The 19,109-nt window shown below is 56.8% G+C and overlaps 1 protein-coding gene across 9 annotated transcripts in view; it reads left to right on the top strand.

The window, feature by feature from the left end:
- The window catches only part of LOC132509196 (POU domain, class 2, transcription factor 2), a 110,691-nt gene that overhangs the window by 70,980 nt on the left and 20,602 nt on the right, over positions 1-19,109 (top strand). For all 9 annotated transcript variants that reach the window (XM_060129858.1, XM_060129857.1, XM_060129856.1 and 6 more), the window contains 3 exons: positions 15,686-15,751; positions 15,864-15,898; positions 16,054-16,110. In XM_060129858.1, coding sequence (XP_059985841.1) covers positions 15,686-15,751; positions 15,864-15,898; positions 16,054-16,110 — 158 coding nt within the window. The remainder of the gene's footprint in view (positions 1-15,685; positions 15,752-15,863; positions 15,899-16,053; positions 16,111-19,109) is intronic.

Here is a 19,109-nt window from a genome sequence, read left to right as displayed (position 1 = left end):
CATCCGTGCGAGCCAGAGCCCAGGAACCCCCCACCCCTGTGACCCTTTTCAAACCTTCCCTATCCCCACCCCCCTGCTGGAGGTAACCTCTGTCCTCACTTTGGGGGATAATCGTTCCTTTTCTTTTCTTTGTAGTTAGCTACCTGTAACTCACTTAATATATTCTAATTTTATTTAAAAACGGAATATAGGGAACTTCCCTGGTGGCGCAGTGGTGAAGAATCCGCCTGCCAATGCAGGGGACGCGGGTTCGATCCCTGGTCCGGGAAGATCCCATATGCCGCGGAGCAACTAAGCCCGTGTGCCACAACTACTGAGCCCGTGTGCCACAACTACTGAGCCCGTGCGCCACAACTACTGAAGCTCACGCACTCTAGGGCCCGCGTGCTGCAACTACTGAAGCCTGCGCGCCTAAAGCCCAGCTCTGCGACAAGACAAGCCACCGCAATGAGAAGCCCGCGCACCGCAACGAAGAGTAGCCCCCGCTCTCCGCAACTAGAGAAAGCCCATGTGCAGCACCGAAGACCCAACGTAGACCAAAAAAAACAAACAAAAAAACCTGAATACAATCTCATCCTGAAAACCAAAAGCGTAACAGAAAATGTTAAAATCCCATTTGAGTCCCTTCTGCTTTCCCAGTCCTGGTCCCCTCACCAAAGGTAGCTGTCATTAATTAGTTACCCCCCGGACCTTTTCCTCTGCATTTGTCAATACCTGGGCACCCATAGAAAATACATAGTGGTTTTGGTATGTGTTTTACATAAGTGATATTAAGTTGTATGAATCATTCTACAACTTGCCTTTTCATGCAGCAGTGTCTTGGAGAACTTTCCATGTCCTTTATCCACAGATCAGTTCCATTATCTTTCATGATCCCATCCCATTCCTGAGTATGACTATGCTACAGTTTATCTAGCCACTGTCCTATTGGTGGCATCTGATTTTCTCTACCTCAAACCCTGATGTGATAAACACTTTGTGAACTTTTTGAACTTGTGCAGGGTGGTCAGTATTATATTTAAGATTAATGAAAATAAGGTCCTACAGTATAGCACAGGGAACTATTTTTTTAAAAAGATGAATGAAGTTCCTATCAGCCCATGTTACTGCCCCCATTTCACAGATGAGGAGCATGAGGCTCAGAGAGGTGAAGTCACTTGCCCAGGGTCACACAGCAAGTGAATGGACGAACCAGTTTCCAAACTCTCAGATGTTTGACTCCCAGATCAGTGCTTATATACACCCATACAGATATCACTGTCTGCGGGGGCAGATGTCCTCATTCAAGTGGGCCTATATGCAGACCAGTGCTGTGCTCCACTCCACAAAAATGAATCAAACCCCACCTTGCCCTCCAGCCCTGCCCTGTGGGGGCAGCCTCACTGGGAAGGAATTTCAATGCAGTATGATTAGTGCTAATCCCAGGATGCTGCCTGAGCTGTGGGAAGACTGAGGCCATTACTGTTAATTGGGCCTCCGGTGGAGCCAGAAAAGGCTTCCAGAGAGGGGAGATTTGAGCAGAGGCAGTAGTGGTGAGTACAGTAGAGGTGGCAAACACAGGAAGCATGGAGGATGGGCACGTAGGGGAACCCAAGTTGTTGAACAGAGGAAGAAGGTGAGCTCTGGGGACAATATGCCTGTGGAGGTTGGCAGAGGCCCACATCCACTTGAGCCTGGAAAGCCAGCCTTGGATTTCATTCTGTGGGCTGTGGGAGCCTGGAAGGATCTATTCATTCAACAAATAGGATTTGGAAATTCCCTGGTGGTCCAGTGGTTAGGGCTTTGCGCTTCCACTGCAGGGGGCCTGGGTTCAATCCCTGGCCAGGGAACTGAGATCCTGCATGCTGTGAAGCCAAAAGTAAATCAATAAATACACAGTTTTTAAAAACACACAAATAGGATTCAAGCACCTAGTCTGTGCCAGGCATTATTTCAGAAGGGAATACCACAGGAAACAAGACAAGAAAGGACTGCTTTCAGAGGGCTTGCAGTTCAGAGTGGGACACAGACAGTAAAGCAAGTCGACAGTAGCCGAGTTCCAGAGAGAGCGACGAAGAAAGTAAAACTGGCTGTTGGCGTGGAGAGTGGCTCAGGGAGGGCCTCTCAGAGGACGCAGCCTTTGAACTAAGTCCTGACGGATCGGAGGAAAGGGACGAGCTAGGGAACAGTGTTCTAGGGCAGGAGTCAGCAAGGTCAAGGGCCCGGGGATGGGGGCAGCCTTGGCCTTCTCCAGTGTGGCTGGCGCGCAGTGCTCTGGTAGGGAGAGGTGACGTCCTGCAGGGGCCTGGAGGCCGTGGTGAGGGGGCTGGGCTTTCCTGGAGGCTGCAGGGAAGTTACCGGAGGGCTTCTGGACCACGGTGAGGGCTCTTGAATTTCAGCCTTTGGACAGCTCCTTGCGCTGGGAGGACAGAAGTGGCTGTGAGCCTGCAGAGGCGGTGCTGGGCGAGTGGAAGATCTGGGCTGGAGTCGAGGGTGCAGCCTGGGGGTGGGTGGCGGCTCCTGCGCCGAGGGGCAGAGCCTCATCAGGGGAGTCCCAGGGCCAGCCACCTTCTTCTTTGGCTTCTTCGGATGCCCTGGTGGGTTTGTGGTGATGAGGCCAAAGACCCTGTTCTCCGACAGCCTGCGGTCTGAGACGCGTCCAGGCCAAGGTGGGGAGCACAGGCTTTGGGGTCAGGGAGACGCTGGGTCTGCCTCCGTCTAGCTGTGTGGCCGTGGCCTTTAGTGGATCCAGCAGTCTGTCCTGTGTTCGTTTCTTTCAAGCCCCAGAATGTTAGCGCTGGAGGAGTCTTCAAGTTCTCCTCCAAGCCCACCTCCCACTTTCAGATACGGAAACTGAGACCCAGACAGTGCAGAGGGCTGGCCCTAGGTCACCAAGTGGCCTGTTTCTGTGTGGGGACTGGTTGGTCTTCTCACTTTTACCTTCTTTGAGCCGTACCGTGCTGCTTCTTGATTTCTTCTCGCTTGAGGTGAATTCCTGCGATCGCTGGTGGGTCTGGGAAACTGGTGGTGGGCAGGAGATGCGTGAGGAGTGTTTCTGTCAATGTGAATTTATTCAGATCTGCTAGCTTCCTGGTCCACAGACCCTGCTGATCTCCGCCCCACCCCCACCCCGGCACTGACCTAACTATCTTCCCTTACTCTGCTCCTGTGTTCCTGCTGTCCAACAGTGATGGCCTGAGCGCCCACCAAGACACCTCACTCAGCTGCCCACCTGCAGATTCACTAAAGTCCTCTAGACTCTCCCTTGAATTTGTACGCTCATCTGCATCCTCATGGCCCCATTCTCTCTTGTTTTCTGGACCACTGTCCCAGCCTCCCCTCTGGCCCTCCTGCCTCCAACTTCTTCCCACCAGCCTGGTCTCACACCAGTCCCCGGTGGATCTCCCTTACACGGACTGTCTGCTGAAAATCCTTCCACCTACAACATCAAATCCAGCCTCAAGTCGGATGGATAGCACCCTTCCTGGATCTTTCTCACCCAAGCTTGAGCCCTCCCAATCTGTCTATGGCAGGAAAGGCCCTTCTGTGTCTTGGGCTTCACCTTTGACTAGAGTTTTTCGGATGTTTACTGAGCCAGTGATGGAATCTCAGAAAACTTTCATCAACTCCAGTCTTCCCCTCGGACTGTAAGCTCCTTGAGGGCAGGTGTGTGTCAGATCCAGCTCATCTCTAGGTCCTCAGCCCCCAGCCCACGGCTTGGCAATAAGGGACACGTAGGAAATGTTTGAATTGAAAGAAATAGGGAAGCGTTGGCCCACCTTCAGCCAGGAGCTGGTGGATCAGGGGTCCAGCACATTGCTGAATACGAAGAACAGGCTGAAGGGCTGTGGGGGTTGGGCTGTGGGCAGATTCCAGAGTCCCCGAGTGAGCAGGGAGTGGCTGCCAGCTGACCACTGGAGGATGCGGCGCACGCAAAGCTCTAAGCAGGCCCGTGGCAGCGTGGAGAACGAGCGAGCTGTGGGGAGGACAGGGCGGGGTTTGAATCCTGACTGCACCACTCACGTGGGGCAAGTGACTTCAACTCTTTGAGCTCTAATTTTTTTTTTTTTTTTTGCGGTACGCGGGCCTCTCACTGTTGTGGCCTCTCCTGTTGCGGAGCACAGGCTCCGGACGCGCAGGCTCAGCGGCCATGGCTCACGGGCCCAGCCGCTCCGCGGCATGTGGGATCCTCCCGGACCGGGGCACGAACCCGTGTCCCCCGCATTGGCAGGTGGACTCTCAACCACTGCGCCACCAGGGAGGCCCTGAGCTCTAATTTGTCAGTGGAAGGGGAATAATAACAGCCCGTACTTCCTCGGGTCGTCGTGAGGATTAGATATAATGTAGTGGCCCAACTAGCACAGAATAGATAGTTATGCTGCTGCTTTTGATGATGACGGTGACGATGGAGAAGAAGAAACATTTTAAGTCCCTGGATGCTGGGTGCTCCTAAGCAGAACATCGGGTGGTTATAGCTTGGTCTTGACTTAGGGCCACTGGAGAAGCAGTTCTGAGGGCAGGGCTGAGGATGAAGCAGGGGTGTAAACAGGAAATGAAGGCTCAAGCCCAGAAATGAGGAAGAGGCGGACAGGCAGTGCCAGGGCAGGCCAGGCCGGGTTTGATTCCATAGTATCAGAGGCCTGTTGGAGGGTTGCATGGCCCTGCTGTAGGGCCAACCAGATATATTTTCATCTGTGTGTCTGTCTGCCACCCCTCATCCTGCTTTCCTATGTGTTTGGGTCCCTAAGCCTTTCCCCGACCCCCCTACTCCCTAGAGGCTGCCCTCACCTGAGCTCTGCCGAAGGCCGAATGCTAAGATGCAAAGGGAGGTTGATGTCGATGAATTTTAGGTTCAAGTTCATCTTCTGGCCCAGTTGGCGACTCACAGGCAACCCAGTCTCCTTACCTCCTGCCAAGCTGGGGGTCTGAGGGGCCTCTCTGAGCTCCCACGTGTTACAGCCCTGCAGATGAGGCAGCACTTTGGGGAAACGCTTCTTGTGTCCCCACGCAGAGTGAGGATGCAGCCGGGGGCTGAGTGGAGAGGCCGCCAGACACCGCCGGATGCAGAAAGAGGCTGGGGAACCAAGCCACAGAGAGGGTCCCCAGGGGCGGCCGAGAGGAAGAGGCCATGGCTGGGGGCCCTGAGGGGTGAAGAATCCAACTCTGCTGTCCCCGGTGGGCTGGCTGCTCCCCCCCCCCAACTCCCCGCCGGGCCCCCAGGGGACCTCGCTCTAATAATGTATTTGATCGACTCGCTGGCCGCGTACAAGCGATTATTGTCTTGTCGGGAGTCAAACGTATCGATCCGGTGAGAAATATGAGCGGAGCAATGGGGCCCGTGTGTCAGTTACCAGCCCCGCTGGCCCTGGGGAGCCCCCTGCGTCTCCTTTAATTACCGCCCAGCCCTGAGCCCAGCCTGGCCTCCCCTATGCTGCCTCCCTCCCAGGCTCCCTGCACCCCTAGTGGCCCCCGCTACTCCCCAGCTCCCAGGCCCTACCTGCCTTGCTCAGCATGGCCTGAGGCTTCTTCTCCAGCTGAGAGGCCACCATCTCTCCTGCCCAGGCCTCCCCGTTCCTGGCTGCCAGGCCCTGCCCACCCAGTGTGGCCCAGACTCTGCCCCTCTGTCCTCTCTTGGGCAGGTGGAAGTCTCAGGCCCATCCTTCTTCAAGATGCCCTGACTCCAGCTCAGGGACTCAGTTCTGGTCTGCCACAGGCGATAATAGTGGAGCCAGCATGGGAGGCAAGAGGGGTGGGGTGATTTCACCCCACGGGGAAGCGTGTAAGGCTCTCGCCAGCTCGGCCACTCAGCTGCAGACCTGGGAGGACGGCACTGGAAATGGGTGGTGCTTCTCTCCCTGCTTTGGGTTATGTCCCAGAGCTCGCTCCTGATGAGGATGATGTTGACCATGTCTAGGGTGGAGCATGGGGGTGTTTTGGTGGGGTTTTGTTCCACCCACACCCCGCTATAATGTCCTTATTACCCTCATTTCCAAGTCCCCCAAAACATAAATCCTAAGTCAAAACTGAGCTTACTGGGCAATGCAACTTCAAGACAAGGCCCCCAGTACCACTGCCACCAGACTACTTCCAAGGAGACCCTCCGGTATAAAAACCCTGCATCTGAGAGAGAGAGAGAGAGAGAGTGGGAAAGAGGTGGACCAGGAGGCAGGAGGTCTGAGTTGCAGCCCAGCTGATGCTGTATGGTCTCTGGATCTCCTCAGTGAAATGGCCTTTACAGTATGGAATCTTGTGGAGTGTAGCTAGAGGGGGAACTGCCCCCTCTGTGTGCAGATGTGAGGACCGCAGTCATTCCCCCCGTGGAGTGGGTCTGCCTGCCTGGGCATCTCTGGGTGCACAGGGCCCGTGTACAGGCAGAAAGGCACTCACGAAGGTCTGCCTGTGTGTTATATCGTGCGTGAGTGTGCGTGGGTGTGAATGTGGGCACACATGGCCAGGAGGTATGCCTGGGCATACTTGGGAAGATGTGTCCTTGTGCCCGTGTGTCCGCGTGACGGAGCACAGGAGGGGGATCTGTACACGGGAGCGTTGGTGTTAGGGCCTGTGCGCAGAGGAGTGTTTCCGTGTGTGTGGATGTGCACACGTGTGTGTGAAGTGCAGGGGTCCATGTGTAGAAATACTTGAGCGTGTGTATGAGAGTCCAGGCGTCCGTGCGCGCGCGCGTGGTTTGGGGGGTCCCTCAGCGTGGGGCGCAGCGAGTCCTGCAGGGCCCGCAGCGGGCAGGTGGGTTGTTTGGAGGCTCCAGGCGGCCCTGCAGCCTCGGACCGGGCGCGGGGAGGAGGAAGAGGGCAGCGGGCTCGGCCGCGCCTTTGTCTGCGCCGTCGTGGGCCGGGAGTCCGGCGCCTTTGTGTGACCCTCGCAGGTGTGCGCGCGGGGGCGGGGAAGGGGACTGGGAGCGGCAGGAGGGGCTCCCTCCTCCGCAACCGGCCCCGCCCTCTGGCCCATTGGCTGGGCGCTGCCGCCCTCTGGCGGGCGCGGAGGGAACAGCTGGTCCGGGAGCGCCGCAGCGCGAAGGGCCAGCCAGCAGCCCCGGGACCGCGTACTTCCCTCCGCCCCAGCCACCTACGGCGCCCGCATTTGCCCCCTGGCAAACCTCTTGCTGCTCCAGGGCAAGGCCAGGACCTGCCGCCGGTCCTACCACTGTCCACGGGTACCGATTCTCCCAGTGGTGGCCCCGGACGCCTCACCTGCGGGCAGATGCACGGTTGGGTTCCCGACTCCCCACAGCCTGCGGAAACCTATCGCGAACGCCTCCTGCTGCCCTGCTTCTTGGCTTCAGCGTTTCTTGGCTCTGGGCCCTTGGGGAGGCCACCTCACTTCTCTGGTCCTCAGTCTTTTTGTCTGTAAAATGGGGCAAATAGCGCCTCCAGAGATGATGCTTGTTAAATGCGAGGTGCAGGGGGCCTAGCATTGGGAAAGCCCCCCTCCCCCCACCCAAAACTCCTAGCCAGTGTTTTAGTGGTGTTGTTATGGATCCATCTTCTCTCCCAGACCCACATGCCCTGTTCCAGATGTGCTGGCAAGGTGGAGGCGGCAAAGGGCTAGGGGCACCTTCTGGGGGCACCGCTGTAGGAGTCAGCTCTTCCAGCCTGCTTGCACTCTACGCCACTACCCGCACTTCCCCAACACACACGCATGATTTGGGGTCCGCTGCCTGCTGGGGTGGGCCTTCGGGCACGGGTATTTTCCCTTCCGAAGGGGGCGGGCCCTGTGGTTTCCTCCCTGGGTGACTTCCGGCGGAGAGGGCTTGGCCCCCAGAGAGGGCGGGGAGATGGCACAGTCGTACCCCCAGCCCTGCGGGGCAGGCAGCATGGTTCACTCCAGCATGGGGGCTCCAGGTAAGGGGCCCCAGCACTGGCAGCACCGTGGGGCTCGTCCTGCCGGCCGGTTGCGGGCCCGCCCTGCCCCTCCTCTTCAGCTGTCTCCTTTGCCCTTTGACTCTGTACCTCAGCAGCTGCCCCCTCTTCCCATCCTGGGTTCCCACCTCCAGCTTCTCTTTCCCCTCCCCTTTCACATCAGCACGGGGCGGGGCGGGTGGGGGGGCGCCGGGGGGCTTCCGACCTCTTCTCGCCTTCTCTGCTGCCCTGTTCTGAGGGGTCTGGGGGAGGGGATGGAGCCAGGTGTTGGTAGCAAGCTCCTATACAGAGGGCCGGTGGGTGGGCGACATGAGTGATCCTGGGGAGGGGACTGCACAGGGGCTGGAAGGCTGAGTTGCTGGACCTTTGAGTGTGTGCGTCTGTATCTGTGCGTGTGCGCGGTAGTTCCGAGTCTTCTGTGTGCGACTGTCAGGTGTCCCGTGTGTGAGGGGCTCTTGTGTGTGGCATTATGGGGGTAGCCTTGGCAATGCTCCCTTGGTTCACTTCCTCACTTCGTTCGCCTGAGATGTCCCCTCCTCGGGGTGGCCTTCCCTGCCTGCCCCGTCTAAACTGGCAACCAATCCCGCCATTCTGAGTCCCTGCACCCTGCTTTATCTTTTCTTCATGGCACTCATCACTGCCTGAAAATTTATTACATGTTTGTGCGCTCATGAACTGCTTCATCCACCAAACGTCAGTCGACTGAGTGAACACCGTGCGCCGAGCACCATACAAAGCGATTTGTATTTGTTGGCTCATTTGACATAATGTGTCCATCTCTGTGTGATGATAGTTATTTCTCCGCGGTGCTGATGAGAGAGTTAAGTGAGGTAATAGGTAAATGCTTACCACGGGGCCTGGGACTGGGCAAGCGTCCATACTTCAGGGTGGTTTTGTGTGCGGCCCTCTAGGTCTGACTGTGGGGATGTGTGGGATGTGTCCCATTTGTGGGTGTCTGTGGGGATGCTTGGTTCGGTGCTTGTCTGTGTGCGTCCGTGTATGCGGGCATCCCTGTGATCTGTCATCGACATGTACTTATTGAGCAGTTCTGTGCTGGATGTTGAAAATAGAGCTGAAAAAAGCAGCTTCAGGTGTGTCCTCCTGGAGTCCCCAGTCCAGGGGAGGGAGACAGACCTGTCACCAGACAGGGAAGGAGGCACGGCTGGGACAGGGGAGGCACAGGGGACTGGGGGAGCCCAGGAGACTTGCCCAGTTCAGCCGATAGGCTATCAGGGAGGGCTTCCTGGGAGAGGGCATGTGTGGTCTGAGATTTGAAGGATGAGTGGGTATGAGTGAGGCAAGGGAGGCAAGGAGGGCTGTGAGATGGAAGGAAGGCCACTTGCCAGATGCTGTGTGATTATTTACTGAGGTGATATGTGTAGCTGTGGATGTGTGTGTGTGTGTGTGCGTGCGTGTGCATGTACAGTGTAGACACAGGGACCCAGGGCGTCTGTACACGCATGCCGTCTCTTCCCTGTCTGGGGTTGAATGGGGGCTTTGTACGTGTTGGGCGCTGGGTTAAACCCTTTACTTGGGATTTCTCACAGAATTGCCCTGCCTGTGAGGCCTGCCCTGGGTTCCCTGGCATGGACATGAATGAATACATGTGTGACCTTGAGCAGATCACTGCTTGGTCTTGGGCTCTACATCTGTGACCTGAGTTCAGGGGTCCACCTTGGCCATCTCCCAGGAGGAGGTGACTCTGGGAGTGTGAGTACATGCATGTCTGTGTGTGTGTCTATCTGAGTTACCTGTGTGTGTGTGTGTGTGTGTGCGCGCGCGTGCGTGTGTATGCACATCTCTATCTGTCTCTATGTCTGAGTGACTCTGTGTGTGTGTGTGTGTGTGTGTGTGTATGTGCACGTGCGTACACATCTGTGTCTATCTGTATGTCTGGGTATGTGTGTGTGTGTGTGTGTGTGTGTGTGAGAGTGTGCGTGTACATCTTGCGTGTGTCTATCTGAGTGACCTGGGTGTCTGTGTGTGTATGCACATCTGTGTCTATCTGTGTGTCTGGGGGTGACTTGGTGTGTGAGTGTGTGTAAGTGCAGGTGTGCCCACACACGTCTGGGTGTGTGTTTTGCATATCTGCCTGTGTCGTTGTGTCTGGGCTTGTGTCTTCATCTGCAAACATTCCTGTCTGGGATCTGCGCACACCTGTCCCCGTGTGCGTTCGCGTGGTCTCCGTCCGTGTCCGGGGCCCTGCCTGGCTGTGGCTTCAGTGTCTGTGGCGGCTTTTGTCAGCGCAGCTGTAGGGCCACCTCTCTTGTTGTGTCTGCTGCCTGTATCTCCATCCGTCCCCCTTGACACTCAGAAGTGTTCAATCCCTGGAGGCCCCCCGGGGACAGCTGCGGGGTGTGGGGGTGTGAAATGCGACTCCTGGGGAGGCTGGGCTGGGCCAGTGGGCGAGCAGAGGTTCCCAGCAGTGCAGACCCTGCCCACAGGGGCTCCCAGGCCACAGCCTTGATTAAAGCAGTCTTTGTAGACAGGGGACCCAGGGGACAGGCCAAGCAGGGCCAGGAGGGGTGAGGGGAAGCCCTTGGGCCCTCTATATTTAGCCCCATTTTCGGTAAGTGCTAACGAGAAGCTGGCCCAAGTCTGCTAAAACCGGCTGGGGGAAATGCAGAGGAGAAGTGAAAGTCCGGGGAGGGAGGGGCGAGGAAGGGCGGAGGGGACCCAGCGTCCCAGGCCTGGGGCAGTCGGGCAAGTGAGTGTGAGCCCGGGGCGTGGCCGCCCCTGGTGGGTCTGACCCAAGGATGGTGGGTTTTGAGGGGCCCGGTCGGGCTCTGCATTGCTTTTGCTTGCCTGTTCCTCCAAAAAGTGGCACGCTGCCTGCGATGGGAGAAGGGAGGGGTGACCCGAAGCAACCAGCCAAACTTTCCTTGCGAGTGAACGAGGCTTTGAGGGGGGTCTTCCGAAGGCGCCAGGGGGCTGTAGCAAATTAGAATCACCTGGAAGGGGGCTTAAAAGTTTCTGACGCCTACGTCTCTGTCCCAATGAAATCAGAGTGTCGGGGGAGGGATTAGGCATCAGTGTTTCTCTAGAGTCAAAAGAGAGAGAGAGAGATTGAGAGAGAGAGAGGGAGAGAACCCTGCCTGGGCCAAGGCTGAGACAGCCTCAGCAGGCCCCTTGCCAGGGTCGCCGTGCCCTCGAGAGTCCCCATTAAGACCTCACTTAGCTTTGGGTCGCGGTGGAAATGGAGTTCCCTCTTCATTGCTGGTGGGGATGATTTTATGAGACCCTTTTCTTGGGTTGGGCTCTGATGGAGGAGGAGAGGGCAGCAAAAGAGGCCTGGGCGAAGGACAGCTCTCGCCATGCTGTTGGCCCAGCTGAGCGCTGCAGGGGTGCGCGGGCTGTGTGGGAGCTGGGACTAGTGTGGGGCAGGATCCATGAGAATAAGGGAAATGGAGTGGTGGAAATTTCCCCTCAAACCACTTTTTCCTCTGCAGCCAGTATCCCTGCAGAGGGGATGTTACCTTAAAAGTTTAGGTTGGAACTGCTTGGGTACGAGGCTGAGGGTCGAAGTGTCAGGTGACAGCAAGGAGAGGAGACTCTTTCATGCTTTTGTTCGTTCCAAAGACACAGTCCCAGACTGTGCAGCCTGGGCCCTAAGGAGACCACAGTCTGGGGTGGGGGTCACTGTCCAGGCTGTCAGTGTGTGTTAGGGGACAGGGTGACCCCAGACGAGAGAGGCACTGACCGCCTGGGCAGTCAGGGAGGACATCACAGAGGAGGTGACGTGGAGCTGGCGCCTTAAAGAGGAGCAGGAATTTGCTAATCGAGAAGGAGAGGGTTGCCCCAGGTGGAAGAAGAGCAGAGGCGAAGGCTTGGAGGAGGGAGAGCAGGGCCACCCTTGTTCATTCAACCCACATGTCCCGTTGGGGACCCCAGATGAGTCAGAGCTGCCCCTGAGGGGTTTCTAGCCTGAAGGAGGAGACATTCTGGGGCCCAGGGATGCAGGTGACCACAGCCCTGCGGGCTCGGGGCTAGGACGGCGAGAAGGCACGACCAAGGGAGGCTGCATTAGTTTGCTAGGGCTGCCATAACAAAGTACCCCAGACTGGATGGCTTAAACAACAGAAATTTATTTTCTCAAAATTCTGGAAGCTAGAAGTCCAAGGTCAAGGCGTCAGCAGGGTTGGTTTCTTCTGAGACCTCTCTCCTTGGCTTGAGATGGCCGTCAGCTCCCTGTGTCTTCACACGGTCTTCCCTTTGGGCATGTCCCTGTCTCAATCTCGTCTCAATCTCCTCTTCTTATAAGGACCCCAGTCATATTGGATCAGAGCCCACCCTAAGGGCCCTAAGGGTCTCATTTTAAGTTCATTACCTCTTTAAAGATCCTATCTCCAAAGACAGTCACATTCTGAGGTACTGAGGGTTAGGACTTCAACATAGGAATGTTGGGGGACACAGCTCAGCACATAAGAGAGGCTGAGAATGAGCATGGACTCTCTGGGGTGGAGGTGAGGTCAGAGGCCACCCTGGTCTGTGATCAGGAGGGACATTCGCTAGCTAGGTGGGGAGTAAAGAACCTGAAGGTCTGGACTCCCCGTCAAGCAGAGGGAGATACCTGGCATGGCTGAAGAGAAAGTTGCGTAAGTGGCAAGAGATGGGCAGCAGAGGGTGACAAGGGTCACACCCTAAAGGCCAGGATGAGGAGCCTGGGCTTTTCTTAGGAGATGGGGAGCCATGATAGGGTTCAGGGCCAGGTGGGGAGCTCCCGTGGCAATGTGGACACTGGCTGGAGAGGGGGGCCGGGGAGGGGGCTGGGGCCCGGCTTTCAGGGATGCTGGGAGGGGTGGGATTTAGGGCCACGTCAGGATTTGTGGTTGCCTGGAGCAGGGCCAAGGTCTGGGAGATGTAGAACCAGGATCAGGCAGGACTCCCACGTCTGATGCACCAGAGTCAGGAGGGGGCCTCATCCCCTGGCTCTCTCAGCATCCTTAGCCACTTGCTGCCCCCTTCCCAGTGCCCAGAAACAGGGCCTGAGCTCCTGTAGCATCTGGGCACCTGCACCCCAACCCTCATAAGCTCATGCCTTAATAGGACTATATGCTGGCTTACTATTTTTATTGTTATTAGCTTAAAATTGTATTTATTTATTTGGTTGCACCGGGTCTTAGTTGCGGCAGGCAGGCTCCTTAGTTGAGGCTGGCTGGCTCCTTAGTTGTAGCATGTGGGCTCCTTTAGTTGCAGCTCAAGGGCTCCTTAGCTGCGGCTTGCCGGCTCCTTAGTTGAAGCACATGGGTTCCTTTAGTTGCAGCTCAAGGGCTCCATAGTTGTGGCTCGCAGGCTCCTTAGTTGTGGTTCACAGGCTCCTTAGTTGTGGCATGAGTGTGGGATCTAGTACCCTGGCCAGGGATCGAACTCGGGCCCCCTGCATTGGGAACGTGGAGTCTTAACCACTGCGCCACCAGGGAAGTCCGAACTCAAACTTTTTTTCTTTTTTTGTGAAAACATACCATACATAAAGTGCTCAAATTTTAAGCGTACAGCTTGATGAATTTTTACATATGGGCAGACCCACATAACCACCAAACAGAACATTTCCAACCCCTTGCAGGCTTTCTCACACCCTCTCCCAGTTAGCACCCCCCAAAAGGTGCCCACTAATCTGACCTTAATCATCTGATGTCATCCTGCCTGTTTCTGAGTTTCACATAATTGGAGTCCTCCTGTCTGTCCACTTTTGTGTCTCATGTCTTTACCCCGGCATCATGTTTGCGAGATTCAGTGTGTGTGATGCAGGAGCTGGTTCTTTTCCCCGGCTGTGGAGTACTTCGTTGTATGGATGTACCGGTGTTGTTGACCCATTCCCGTTAATGGGCCCTTGAGCTATTTCCGGGGCGGTGGGGAGCGGTTATGAAAGCGCTGCTGGGAACACGTGTGCCGGGGGTGGTGATGGTGGGCAGGACGCTCCTTTCTCTTGGATGGGTGCCCGGGAGTGGATGCGCCGGGCCACAGGGATGGGGCACCGCTCGGCTTTCCTGAATCGTGCTGGTATTGATTTACGCTCCCACCAGCAGTGTGTGACCTGGCTTTTTAATCAGGAATTTTAAATCCGAGTGGCGTTCCGTGTCGAGTAATTGCAAAATTTCTGGACTTTTTTTTTTCAGTTGGTGACGCTGTCCCAGCTCTCTCTCTAGCTGGCCTTCTTTGAATATCTTGGATGTAGAGCACACTGGAGTTGGATAGCTCCTTTGATGGGGTGGGGTCTTGGTGGGGATTTGGAGAGAGCTGTAGGGGAGACTTCAGGGTCAGAGTCAGGGTCAGGAGTAAGGTCTGAGGCCGAGTTGGGAGTTGAGGTCAGATGAAGGACTCGGGTCGTCTGGACAGGAGTTGGGAATCAGGGTGGGCAAAGAGGATTCAGAACGGGTCGGGCAGAAACCCAGATTTGTGCGGGGGTCTAAGACCAGGAAGGGCTGGGTTCAAGTCGGAGTCAGGGTAAGCTTGGGTTGGGGTGACCGTGAGAGATGAGGTGGTGAACGTCATGACGGGCCCATCAGAGACCGCAGCGATACTGATCAGAAGTGGGAGCCCCGGGGCCTCCCCGGTGGCGCAGTGGTTGAGAGTCCATCTGCCGATGCAGGGGACGTGGGTTCGTGTCCCGGTCCGGGAGGATCCCACATGCCGCGGAGCGGCTGGGCCCGTGAGCCATGGCCGCTGAGCCTGCGCGTCCGGAGCCTGTGCTCCGCAACAGGAGAGGCCACAACAGTGAGAGGCCCGCGTACCGCAAAAAAAAAAAAAAAAAGAAGTGGGAGCCCTGGAGTCACAAAGACCCAGGTCCGATCAGGGTGCCTCTGCTGCCTCACTGTGTTCTTGGGGAGGTGCCATTCCCCCTGGAGCGTCAGTTTCCTCCTCTGTAAAATGGGGGTAATCTTAGCACCAACTGCCGGCACGAGCTCTGAATCATACTTGGCGCTGTGCTTGGCCCTGGTAACACTCACCTTCCCGTGACCAGCATCAGGGAGCTGTGAGGACGGGGGTTTGTCTCCATTGCTTTGTGTCCCCTGCTTGCCACTCCCCTCGGCCACCTTCTTTCATTTCCTCTGCCCGCGGAACTATAAGGTGGGATTGCGTCTGTAGGGGAAGGGACTGTAGGTTGGATTGGGGTGTGCAGCTGCAATTCAAGACTGAAGTCCCAGGTAAGGTCTAAGATTAGGTTTGAGGACAAGGTCGGGGCAGAAGCGGATGGGGTCGGGGTCACAAAGATCAGAGTGGGGCCGCCTGTGTGCTGAGTACCTGAAGGGGAGGCCGGTGGGAGTGGGATATGGACAGGAAAGTGGTGGGCCAGGGAGGGGGCCAGAGGGCGGCTGAATCACAGCCGGAGATCTGACAACTCGTTCCTTTGGGGATGCTGCAGTCCCCTCACACCTCCCAGGCCCTACTCAGAGTGGAAAACATGCCTCACCGAAACCTGGTGAGGCAGGATGGGCGCCTGGGCGGCAGCCTGAGAGGAAGCCTAGGGCTGACTCGCTGCTCTGGAGCGTACCAGCCTCCCCCTGGGCGGCCAGAGCCTCGTCAGGACCAACGCCAACCTCTACCCTCCCACCCTGCCCCAGGGTCTCACGGGGGCTCGGGGGCTGACCCTCCCTGTGCCACCTCCTGGAGGGGTGAAGGGGATCCCCAGGGCCCGAAGGTCCCTCACCTGTCCTACTGGAGGAGAGCAGAGGCTCAGAGCAGAGGGCATGTCTCCCGGAAAGAGACACTTGCAAGGCAGCAGGGGGTGTGGGAGTATTTGGGGAGAGGCTGGGGTGGTGCCGGAGGAGGGGCCCCAGAGCTCTTCAGGCTTCTGCACCCTCACCCCACTTGCATCCCTCCTCTGTCCCCAGAAATAAGAATGTCTAAGCCCCTGGAGGCCGAGAAGCAAGGTCTGGACTCCCCGTCAGAGCACACAGGTGAGTGGGGAAGGGGGCAGGGAGGGCAGAGGTCACCACGGGCGGAGGGCAGGTGCGCCGGGGGAGTTTTGGGGGTGGCTCGTGACAACTCACTCTGTCCCTCTCCTTGCAGACACGGAAAGAAATGGACCAGACACTAACCATCAGGTCAGGAGGGATGGATGTGCAGGAGGGTGGGGAGGGGGAGGGGGAGGGGGAGGGGGGGAGAAGGGAGCAGAGGGGTGCTCTGTGGGGGAGGGCAGGGTGTCAGAAGCTGCTTCATCTCACTGTTCCCATCTCCCACCCCAACTCACTCTTTGCAGAACCCCCAGAATAAGACCTCCCCGTTCTCTGTGTCCCCGACTGGCCCCAGCACCAAGGTAAGCACCTGTCAGGGCAGCCAGGGCAGGGGGAGAGGTGTCCTGTGATGGGCCGGGTTTGGCATTTGGGAGAGGGTCCCAGATGCCTGCCGAGGGCCCAGGGCCTGGTACCTCGGTGACGGGACTCCTCCCGCCGCCCCTTCTCACCCTCGGGCTCCCGCCCCAGGCCTGTGACTCACCAGGGCTCCTTCCCCTTCCCTGGGGGAGTGGGGGTGGCCAGGGAAATCCCCCCCAGAGCCCCAGGGCGATGAACAACAGGAAGCTGAGGGCCCCGCCCCCATCCCAACGTCCCTGACCGAACAGGGGCCGGCCCCGCCCCCCATCCCCCCCAGTACACACTCAGCGGCCAGGCCAGCGGAGGACTGGGGAGTGGGGAGGGGAGGGCAGGCCCAGTGAGGATGCTGGAGGAGAGGACGATGGGGAGGCCGGAAGTGACCACGTAGAGCAAATGCCAGATCCAGATGGGGCCCTGCTCCTGGGCACTGCTGGGCTGCCTGGGGTGTCTGGGGCCCAGGTCTCCACCCTCCAGTCTGGCGGGGGCAGCCGGCAGGTCCAGAGGCCTGAAGATGGCGCAGAGGGCAGGGACAGAGGAGGGGGCATGGGCAGGACTCCTGACCCTGACCAAAGGTGGCAGAAGGATGGGGCGGGGGCACCAGGAACTGCTCTGTGACCATGGGAGAATCACTCCCCCACTCTGGGCTTCTCGGTTTCCTCTTCTCTAACATGGGAAATGGGGGTGGGGGTGGAGAGGGGAGTCTCTGAGGTCCCTTCCGTGGCTGGTGTGCCTTGATCTACTTGGTGGGCAGGTGTCTTGTTCTGAGGGCGCTGGACGGGACCCGGGGAGAAGGGCTCTGACGCTGACCGTCTTCCCTCTGATCTCAGGCTGGGCTCTGGCCATAGCCCTTGGCGCCAAGGGCATCCATCACCCACACCCCCAGCACCAGCCCTCCCTCAGCTGAATCTTTGCAGCCTCTCCTTGCTCCACAGCAGCCCTGCTTCTCCCCTAGGAGACTAGTGGGGCCCAAGGAAGAAAGGGTTCTCGCTCCCCTTCCCCAGCCTGGGCCTGCTTCCCGGGGAAAGCCTGAGGCAGAGAGCGCGGCAGCGGCCTCTGACTCTGGGTCTCCATCCACAGCTGGTCACCACTCTTGGCCTTTGCTGTTCCACCTCACTGCATCTCTTCTGTGTCAGTCTTTCCCTAATTGCAGTGATTCATGTGCTTCCATCATGATTTCAGACAAATGCACACACCACCGTGTTCAATTATTTACATCATAGTTTTGTTAAATTGGCTCAATTAAAAAAAAACATTTTATTATAGAAAGTGTGAAGCAGATACAAAAGTAGAAGGAAGACCATAGCGAAAACAAACCTCCAGGTACCTGTCAATCGGCCTCAACAATTATCAACTCATGAGCTGTCTTGCTTTTTCAGCAGCTGAAATAAAACGTTTTTTTAAATGGAAATTTCATGAATGGAAAACCAGAATCACTTGCCATGGAAATAAATACAATGATTATTAAAATGTACCCAGAGACTCTTGCCTACTGTCGGGTATAAGCCTGAGACCGGTTCTCTGTTTGTTAAAAGGGGTGATTAGCCAGGGCTGGAAGGTGTTAGAGACGTCCTAGAACCTAATGGAGGCTTAAAAGAGAGAGAAGGAAAGAGCCATGAGAGGGATAGTGTTCTCACCATGGCACGCAATGTTGTTTTTTTTGTTTTGTTTTGTTTTTTGCGGTACGCGGGCCTCTCACTGTTGTGGCCTCTCCCGTTGCGGAGCACAGGCTCCGGATGCGCAGGCTCAGCGGCCATGGCTCACGGGCCCAGCCGCTCCGCGGCATGTGGGATCCTCCCGGACCGGGGCACGAACCCGCGTCCCCTGCATTGGCAGGCGGACTCTCAACCACTGCGCCACCAGGGAAGCCCACAATGTTGGTTTTTTAAAAACTTTTAATTAAAATATGACATACACTTAGATCCTCAGTGTCCAGCTCTGTGGATTTTCACAAATTGGACACCTGTGTCACCAGCACCAGATCAAGAAACATAACACGATCAGACTTCCAGAAAGCCCTTCATTTCCCCTCCAGGGCAGCCACTGCTCTGACTTCTAGTATCTACTGTTGTTTCACGCTGCATCCCTGTACGCCTTAGACTTTCTGACACTTGTATCCCGTCCCTTGGGGCATGCCACTCACCCTCTGTTATTTGGCCCTTTCCCAGGCCTCTGTCTGTCTGTCTCAGTCTGTATGGCAAACGCCACGCTCGCTTCTGCCAAGTCACTGTGTTGCCTTACACAAGATGCTTTCCCTCTCTGGATCTCCTTTTGCAAAACACTGTTGGGACACTGGGCTGAAGGATGATCCCTCATGTCCCCTCTGGGCCTGAGAGTGTGCGACTCATCAAGCCACACCTCCCACCCCATGTGTCTTTCACCAGCAGACCTCTCAGGCATAGGCCACCATTGTCTGGCATTTTCAGGTAGGAGAGGAAGAAGGCTGGGACCCCTCTAAGCTGGTCTGTCCTACGTGGTGGACGCGAGATGCATCTGTATCCTCCACAGAGAGAGGAGGAGGGGCTCAGCGGACTCTGGGGTGGAGGCTGAGAGCTGGCAGCACCTGGGCCACATCTGGCCTGCAGACATCCTTTGCTGTCCTGCAGCATTTTTGCTTTGGTTTTTTTGCCGGCAGAAGCAGGGTGGGGCTGGGCAGGCCTCCCCTTCCGGCAGGCGGGCGTACTCTTTTCAGCCCACTCCGTCCACACTTGCCCAAATCACCCATTCGTGCTGTCTGCCTGCTCCTTAGGCTTTGAATTCATGACCCATATTCTAAGGCGGTGATTTTTATTTCATACCCTAATCCTCTTTCTTCCAATAAAGTCTTACTCCACGGGACAGATAAGAGGTGCACCTCTGGCTGAAGCAGATGAGGGGTGTGGCACACAGGACCCCCTTCTTTGATGTCCTGGGACCCCTACTGGCATCCTTTCCCATTTTAAAAGAT

This window comes from Lagenorhynchus albirostris, chromosome 19, assembly GCF_949774975.1.
Source record: "Lagenorhynchus albirostris chromosome 19, mLagAlb1.1, whole genome shotgun sequence".
Taxonomy (NCBI): domain Eukaryota; kingdom Metazoa; phylum Chordata; class Mammalia; order Artiodactyla; family Delphinidae; genus Lagenorhynchus; species Lagenorhynchus albirostris.
Note: the sequence above shows the minus strand (reverse complement) of the source record. Positions and strands in the feature narration are given on the sequence as shown.